Source organism: Nerophis lumbriciformis, linkage group LG13 (assembly GCF_033978685.3).
Source record: "Nerophis lumbriciformis linkage group LG13, RoL_Nlum_v2.1, whole genome shotgun sequence".
Taxonomy (NCBI): Eukaryota; Metazoa; Chordata; class Actinopteri; order Syngnathiformes; family Syngnathidae; genus Nerophis; species Nerophis lumbriciformis.
The window spans coordinates 10,670,421-10,680,420 of NC_084560.2; the positions used below are offsets into that span (position 1 = coordinate 10,670,421).

General features: G+C 40.1%; 1 protein-coding gene across 1 annotated transcript in view; it reads right to left on the reverse strand.

Moving 5' to 3' along the window:
- LOC133613865 (receptor tyrosine-protein kinase erbB-4-like) overlaps window positions 1–10,000 on the reverse strand; it is a 1,130,743-nt gene that overhangs the window by 222,944 nt on the left and 897,799 nt on the right. Inside the window, exon 18 of the mRNA XM_061971723.2 lies at window positions 4,755–4,877. Within this exon, the coding sequence (XP_061827707.1) occupies window positions 4,755–4,877 (123 nt within the window). The remainder of the gene's footprint in view (window positions 1–4,754; window positions 4,878–10,000) is intronic.

Below are 10,000 nucleotides of genomic sequence, written 5' to 3' on the forward strand. Positions count from 1 at the left end.
ACAGCTAAAGTACTTAATGGCCAAAATTGTAAAGTTTGAAGTCCAGGGGCTAACTGTACAAGATACAAAACAATGCACTCCTATGTCCATACTAGGGTTGTACTATACTGGTACTAGTATAGTATCGCGGTACTAATGAATCAAAAACGGTACTTTACTCTGTTTGTAAAGTACCGGTTCCTGGGCATGACGGCGACATTGCTGGTTTTACGAGCAGAAGAGCATGTTCGGCAGCGCACAGTCACAGAGTACGTACAAGCAGACACAGTGTGTAGACAGAAAAGGGAGAACGGACGCATTTTGGCCCAAAAACTAAAGATAAAGGTGGAGCTATAACACTGAAAGGACCTCAGGAAGAGGTGTTTTAAGACATGGCTAGCTAGCTAGCTAGCAGCTAACATCCATCAGCAGTGTTTTAGCCACTTTTAAATCACTAATCCTGGCCTCCATGGCGACAAATAAAGTACGTTTCTTACAAGAATGAATAACTAAACATGCTTCACTACACACCGTAGCTCACCGGCATCACATTGTAAACAAACGCCATGACATCCACTGTAATGATACCAAGTACAGGAGCGTATTTAGTCGATACTACTATGATTACATCAATATTTTTTCATCGTCACACTATCTTTTTTCCTTTTTTTAAATATTCATATTATGTTTATAAACTCAGTAATTATGTCCCTGGACACATGAGGACTTTGAATATGACCAATGTATGATCCTGGAACTACTTGGTATCGGATCGATACCTAAATGTGTGGTATCATCCAAAACTAATGTAAAGCTTCAAAGAAGAGAAGAATAAGTGATTATTACATTTTAACAGAAGTGTAGATAGAACATGTTGAAACAGAAAAAAACAGATTATTAACAGTAAATGAGTGGATTAATAAGACATTTTTACAGTTTGTCCCTCATAACGTTGACAAAATAACAGAATGCTAAATGACACAATATGTTACTGCATATGTAAGCAGATTAATTAGGAGCCTTTGTTTGTGTACTTACTACTAAAAGACAAGTTGTCTAGTACGTTCACTGTTTTATTTAAGGACAAATTGTTCTTGGATTGCAATAAGACACATATGTTTTGTCAAGACTTGGACTATGGCGTGGTTTGTTCTCCCGAGGTGCAAATGATTTGGACCAGACATGACGTGCAGGTGAATACATATTTAATTTTAACACTCAAAAAAAGAATAAACACAAAGCGCGCACAAGGGCGGAAGTACAAAACTTGACTATAAACACAAAACTTGCACAAAGGCAGAAACTATGAACAATGAAACAAAACTTGCAAACTATGGCATGAATAAAGAAAACTTACTTGGACGAGAAAGCGGCATGAAAAAGAGCAGGGTCATGAGGGTGTGTGGAGAGTGTGAAGCAGAGTGTCAGGGGTATGATGTCGCCAGGGAGACTTCCTGGCAACAATGGGTTTAAATAATAGTGACATGATTAAAGACAGGTGCGTGAGTCGTGAGGGCAGGTGAAAACATGGGTTGCTATGGTGACAAACAAGAGTGCACAATGAGTCCAAACGTGGAACAGGTGAAACTAATGGGTAACCATGGAAACAAGACAAGGGAGTGAAAAGCAGGAACTAAAAAGAGTCCAAAACCAAGCAGAACATAACTTAAACAAAACATGATCACACAGACATGACATGTTTAAGATTTTTTTGTTAAAATAAAGCCAATAATGCCATTTGTTTGTGGTCCCCCTTATTTAGTAAAGTACCAAAAAGTATCGAAAAGTATCGAAATGCATTTTGGTACCAGTACAGGTACTAAAATATTGGTATCGGGACAACCCAAGTCCATACTGAAATCTAAAACATGGAATGGATTAGTCCCTCAACTCAATTTGACAAGAAGCACAGGTTTGCCTGTCCTGATGGGAAGTTTGCTGCCGGACACATGAGGGACTCTTGGGAGAAGTGGCGAGTCATGTGCCTGGCATATCTATTTGGACCCCTGATAAAAAAGCCATCTGCTGGTCAGATTGAGCGTTGCTTTGGTCAATCGACACGTTCAGAAGACGATGGCAGCCCCTTAAGGCTGCCGGTCGTGATGTGTCTGTAAGCGCTCAGACTTTGGCGATCTTGGAACTGAATCGCAAATTGAATAACACCTCGGAGAAGCTTTCCACTCTGCGGGGCGAAATAATGATCAATTTGAGAGCCGGACTGGACAGCTGGAGGAGACAAACCATCGGAATGTGTTTGCTCGACTGACCAAAAACTATCATTCTTTGGCCATGGATGAAGTGCTGGCTGTCCAGAGTCGGGACCCGGGGTGGACCACTCGCCTGTGCATCGGTTGGGGACATCTCTGCGCTGCTAACCCCGTCCCCGCTCGGGATGGTCTCCTGCTGGCCCCAATATGGACTGGACTCCCACTATTATGTTAGGTCCACTATGGACTGGACTTTCACTATTATGTTAGATCCACTATGGACTGGACTCTCACTATTATGTTAGATCCACTATGGACTGGACTTTCACTATTATGTTAGATCCACTATGGACTGGACTCTCACTATTATGTTAGATCCACTATGGACTGGACTCTCACTATTATGTTAGATCCACTATGGACTGGACTTTCACTATTATGTTGGATCCACTATGGACTGGACTCTCACTATTATGTTAGATCCACTATGGACTGGACTTTCACTATTATGTTAGATCCACTATGGACTGGACTTTCACTATGATGTTAGATCCACTATGGACTGGACTCTCACTATTATGTTAGATCCACTATGGACTGGACTTTCACTATTATGTTAGATCCACTATGGACTGGACTCTCACTATTATGTTAGATCCACTATGGACTGGACTCTCACTATTATGTTAGATCTACTATGGACTGGACTCTCACTATTATGTTAGGTCCATTATGGACTGGACTTTCATTATTATGTTAGATCCACTATGGACTGGACTCTCACTATTATGTTAGATCCACTATGGACTGGACTCTCACTATTATGTTAGATCTACTATGGACTGGACTCTCACTATTATGTTAGATCCATTATGGACTGGACTTTCATTATTATGTTAGATCCACTATAGACTGGACTCTCACTATTATGTTAGATCCACTATGGACTGGACTTTCACTATTATGTTAGATCCACTATGGACTGGACTCTCACTATTATGTTAGATCCACTATGGACTGGACTTTCACTATTATGTTAGATCCACTATGGACTGGACTCTCACTATTATGTTAGATCCACTATGGACTGGACTTTCACTATTATGTTAGATCCACTATGGACTGGACTCTCACTATTATGTTAGATCCACTATGGACTGGACTTTCACTATTATGTTAGATCCACTATGGACTGGACTCTCACTATTATGTTAGATCCACTATGGACTGGACTTTCACTATTATGTTAGATCCACTATGGACTGGACTCTCACAATTATGTTAGATCCACTATGGACTGGACTCTCACTATTATGTTAGATCCACTATGGACTGGACTTTCACTATTATGTTAGATCCACTATGGACTGGACTCTCACACTATTATGTTAGATCCACTATGGACTGGACTCTCACACTATTATGTTAGATCCACTATGGACTGGACTCTCACTATTATGTTAGATCCACTATGGACTGGACTTTCACTATTATGTTAGATCCACTATGGACTGGACTCTCACACTATTATGTTAGATCAACTATGGAACGGACTCTCACACTATTATGTTAGATCCACTATGGACTGGACTCTCACTATTATGTTGGATCCACTATGGACTGGACTTTCACTATTATGTTAGATTCACTATGGACTGGACTTTCACTATTATGTTAGATCCACTATGGACTGGACTCTCACTATTTTGTTAGATCCACTATGGACTGGACTTTCACTATTATGTTAGATCCACTACGGACTGGACTCTCACTATTATGTTAGATCCACTATGGACTGGACTTTCACTATTATGTTGGATCCACTATGGACTGGACTTTCACTATTATGTTAGATCCACTATGGACTGGACTCTCACTATTATGTTAGATCCACTATGGACTGGACTCTCACTATTATGTTAGATCCACTATGGACTGGACTCTCACTATTATGTTAGATCCACTATGGACTGGACTCTCACTATTATGTTAGATCCACTATGGACTGCAGTCCTCTACAAGGTTTCTTATAGTCATTCACATCGACATCCCACTGGGTTGTGAGTCTTTCCTTGCCCTTATGTGGGATCTTAACCGAGGATGTTGTTGTGGCTTGTGCAGCCCTTTGAGACACTTGTGATTTAGGGCTATATAAATAAACATTGATTAATTCATTGATTGATTCTCTATAATTCATCTCCCTCTGCAATGGCCTCGACTGGGTCATGCTAGAAACACCCCAGCGAGACCATTGCAGTGAAAGACGCTCTGAAATACCCGCCCCTTATTAAAAGACACCTGTGATGCTGACTCCGTTCCAAGACGCTGAGTGGCGCCGTCTCCAGGTTTATAGACAAAACACGCACCCCCAGACTACCCCTAAGTACCTTTTCTTCTCATCCTCTGCCACCAGCTTCAATGATCGTTAGTATAGTCTTTCCCCGTCCTCTGACTTTAACGTCCCACATTTGCTACTGTATAAATAACGATATGTTTCCTTCTTCCAGCACACGTCAGTATAATTTCAATGGACTACTATGACATATACTTCACAAAAGCTTATGTTACCTTGTAAACGGTCCCAAAGGCTCCGGAACCAAGGATCTTGACCCTTTTCAGTTCTGTTTCCTTCAGAATGCGAAGCTGGGCTTGGTTAGGTGCTGTCCCACTGGGTGTCAAAGGCTCTACCAGCTGAGGGAATTGACAAAAAAACATAAAATATTCCGTAAACACATATTCTTAAAGGGGAACATTATCACCAGACCTATGTAAGCGTCAATATATACCTTGATGTTGCAGAAAAAAAGACCACATATTTTTTTAACCGATTTCCGAACTCTAAATGGGTGAATTTTGGCAAATTAAACGCCTTTCTATTATTCGCTCTCAAATCAGCTCTGTTATTTTCCGTTTTTTCGACTGTTTTCCGTACCTTGGAGACATCATACCTCGTCGGTGTGTTGTCGGAGGGTGTAACAACACGAACAGGGACGGATTCAAGTTGCACCAGTGGCCCAAAGATGCGAAAGTGGCAAGAAATTGGACGTTTGTTCCGCACACTTTACCGACGAAAGCTATGCTACGACAGAGATGGCAAGAATGTGTGGATATCCTGCGACACTCAAAGCAGATGCATTTCCAACGATAAAGTCAAAGAAATCTGCCGCCAGACCACCATTGAATCTGCCGGAGTGTGTGAGCAATTCAGGGACAAAGGGCCTCGGTAGCACGGCAAGCAATGGCGGCAGTTTGTTCCCGCAGACGAGCGAGCTAAACCCCCTATCGACCCTAGATTCCCTGGCCTGCTGACATCAACTCCAAAACTGGACAGATCAGCTTTCAGGAAAAGAGAGCGGATGAGGGTATGTCTACAGAATATATTAATTGATGAACATTGGGCTGTCTGTACTCTCAAAGTTCATGTTGTTGCCAAATGTATTTCATATGCTGTAAACCTAGTTCATAGTTGTTAGTTTCCTTTAATGCCAAACAAACACATACCAATCGTTGGTTAGAAGGTGATCGCCGTATTCGTCCTCGCTTTCTCCCGTGTCGCTGGCTGTCGTGTCGTTTTCGTCGGTTTCGCTTGCATACGGTTCAAACCGATATGGCTCAATAGCTTCAGATTCGTTTTCGCTACCTGCCTCCACACTACAACCATCCGTTTCAATACATGCGTAATCTGTTGAATCGCTTAAGCCGCTGAAATCCGAGTCTGAATCCGAGCTAATGTCGCTATACATTGTTGTTCTAGCCACCATGTTTGTTTGCATTGGCATCACTATGTGACGTCACAGGAAAATGGACGGGTGTATATAACGATGGTTAAAATTAGGCACTTTGAAGCTTTTTTTAGGGATATTGCGTGATGCGTAACATTTTGAAAAAAACTTCGAAAAATAAATTAAGCCACTGGGAACTGATTTTTAATGGTTTTAACGCTTCTGAAATTGTGATAATGTTCCCCTTTAACTGGAGATAAATGCGCTAAAATGTAATATCGGAAATTATCGGTATCATTTTTTTTTTTATCGGTAACGTTTTTTTTATTTTTATTTTTATTTTTTATTAAATCAACATAAAAAACACAAGATACACTTACAATTAGTGCACCAACCCAAAAAACCTTCCTCCCCCAAAAGGGTTGTTTCTTTCTGTTATTAATATTCTGGTTCCTACATTATATATCAATACAGTCTGAAAGGGATACAGTCCGTAAGCACACATTTCGGTCTCTTCTAGAGCATACTTGCCAACCTTGAGACCTCCGATTTCGGGAGGTGGGGGGAGGGGGGTGGGGTGGGCGTGGTCGGGGGCGTGGCTAAAAGGGGAGGAGTATATTTACAGCTAGAATTCACCAAGTCAAGTATTTCATATATATATATATATATATATATATATATATATATATATATATATATATATATATATATATATATATATAAAATAAATACTTGAATTTCAGTGTTCATTTATTTACACATATACACACACATAACACTCATCTACTCATTGTTGAGTTAAGGGTTGAATTGTCCATCCTTGTTCTATTCTGTCACTATTTTTCTAACCATGCTGAACCCTCTCTGATGATGCATTGCTGTGTGGCACGCACAAAAGTGCTTTCATCAAATGCACTAGATGGCAGTATTGTCCTGTTTAAGAGTGTCACAACATTGCTGTTTACGGCAGACGAACTGCTTTACGGTATACAAAAAAGTGACTGCTGTTGTTGTGTGTTGTTTCCACGCTGGTAGGACGTTAATGAAACTGCCTAACAATAAACCCACATAAGAAACCAAGAACTCGCCCTCCATCATTCTATAGTTATAACGTGATTGGGCAGGTACGCTTTTTTATATTGTGGAGGACCTGAGTCCGCCTGAATTTCGGGAGATTTTCGGGAGAAAATGTGTCCCGGGAGGTTTTCGAGAGAGGCGCTGAATTTCGGGAGTCTCCCGGAAAATCCGGGTGGGTTGGCAAGTATGTTCTAGACATAATTGTGTGTGCTGCTGGTCCACTAATAGTACTAACCTTTAACAGTTAATTTGACTCATTTTCATTAATTACTTGTTTCAATGTAACTGTTTTATATTGTTTTACTTTCTTTTTTATTCAAGAAAATGTTTTTAATTTATTTATCTTATTTTATTTTATTATTTTAAAAAAACAACAACCTTATCTTCACCATACCTGGTTGTCCAAATTAGGCATAATAATGTGTTAATTCCACGACTGTATATATCGGTTGATATCAGTATCGGTAATTACAGAGTTGGACAATATCGGAATATCGGATATCGGCAAAAAGCCATTATCGGACATCCCATAAGCGACATAGCTAGCATAACTATTTGGCGTGTTTGTCTTTACAAAGATTCCGAAATGATGCTGCTTATCAGAACGCCCGCAATACTCGGAGGAGGAAATGCAAATCCAACCATTTAGCACTTGCAATGTGATTTATCTGAAGTGAATTAATTAACTCATATTATGTTCTACATATGGTGAATGTTTATATTCAACTTGGCGAAAGCGAACCACCAGGTTTAAGTAAATAATGGATGAGCCCATAATAAATTAAGACATTCGCATGTGGACTGGAATCAACTCTCTAACGAGAAGAAGCGATGAAACCAGGCTTATGAATGCCAGGAGAGATTCCATGCTAATCTTATGGTATACATCTGTTGTCTTCCCACTCACTTACACATGAACATCTAAATACATGGTCGGGTTGTACTATCCTGAATGAACACACACCCAGACAGAGAAAGAAGGAATATAAGAAGGTGGTTCGGCTCCTCCAAGTTAGGAGTCCTTCATTTTTTGACCTGAGCTCCTCCAGGTACTGCAGACCTGTATAATGATGTTTGCTTGTAAATAAAGCAACATTATCTTCAGCAAAGCGTCTCCAACGTCTCTTTTGATCCAGCCACACTGGGAGGGGGTGACAAGACCAGAAATACACATATCAAAACTAAAGATGTCCGATAATATCGGCAGCCCGATATTATCCGCCGATAAATGCTTTAAAATGTAATATCGGAAATTATCGGTATCGGTTTCAAAAAGTAAAATTTATGACTGTTTAAAACGCCGCTGTACGGAGTGGTACACAGACGTAAGGAGAAGTACAGAGCGCCAATAAACCTTAAAGGCACTGCCTTTGTGCCGGCCCAGTCACATAATATCTACTACTTTTCACACACACAAGTGAATGCACGCATACTTGGTCAACAGCCATACAGGTCACACTGAGGGTGGCCGTATAAACAACTTTAACACTGTTACAAATATGCGCCACACTGTGAACCCACACCAAACAAGAATGACAAACACATTTCGGGGGAACATCCGCACTGTAACACAACAGAACAAATACCCAGAAGCCTTGCAGCACTAACCCACAAACCCCGCCCCCCCCACCCAACCCCGCCCACCTCAACCTCCTCATGCTCTCTCAGGGAGAGCATGTCCCAAATTCCAAGCTGCTGTTTTGAGGCATGTTAAAAAAAATAATGCACTTTATGACTTCAATAATAAATATGGCAGTGCCATGTTGGCATTTTTTTTTTTCCATAACTTGAGTTGATTTATTTTGGAAAACCTTGTTACATTGTTTAATGCATCCAGCGGGGCATCACAACAAAATTAGGCATAATAATGTGTTAATTCCACGACTGTATATATCGGTATCGGTTGATATCGGAATCGGTAAATAAGAGTTGGACAATATCGGAATATCGGATATCAGCAAAAAAGCCATTATCGGACAACTCTAATCAAAACTGTGTTTTGTGTCTATATTTAGAACATATGTAAAATCTAGCACAGTTAGGCACAAATTAAGTCTTTGAAAGGAGGCGATCGCACTGCAAAAGAAGACGATGGCCAGATTATCCTTTAACTGTGTGAGGCGCAACATATTTGCACCGTCAGAAATCAAATTTGGCATATCTATTTAACGATATAGTCTTACAATTTCTTAGCAGTTGGATGTCCTAAGGGGGCTCATTCAAACTAATTCAATCGATTTGTTTTGGTGTCTGCTGGCAGTTTATTTCATATAGAATATATATTATTGATATACCTCCTGTATAATAAAAAGCATCTTGCAATACGCATCTTCTTGCGGCTGGATCATTGCAAATGCTCCATCACAATATCGGGGAATCCCACGGCGCACGTCGGTCGTGCTAAAAATAGGTTCTGTTTTCTAGGGCGTACTTTTATGTCGCCCACTAAAGGTGGTTCTTGTTATTATTATTGTTGCTTATTCCACAACATAACAAAAGTTGGACAGTTGGAGCATTTGCTGGCATGAATGTGGATTGAAATGAGCCTCTCCTTGGTGACAGCCGGTATAGTACAGGCAAAGTCAAATATTAAACTTTTCTCCACAAAACTGAAAAAGTGGCTTAAGGGAAATCAAAAGTGTGAGCACTAGAACTGGGTGTAGGAATGGACAAATGGGGCCAATTATTTTTAATGTATTTTTATTTTGTACTTGTCTTAGTCCGTGTATGTGTTTTTCACTTTTCTCAATTTTTCTTTAAAAGCCTAACCAGGGACGAGGGTTGTAAATTAGCCCGTGGCTAGAAATCCTATGCACTTTGACATCGGTTACCTATTGGTAGCAATGTGTAATTGTACTGTCCTTGGCAATTAAATAAACAAATAAATAAACATTAAAAAATCCTCATGTAAATATGGCAATCTACACCACTTTTGCACTTGCTATTAATTGGCCTACGCCAGACATCAACATTGTTTTTAAATAAATACTACATATTGCTCAAAATATATGTATA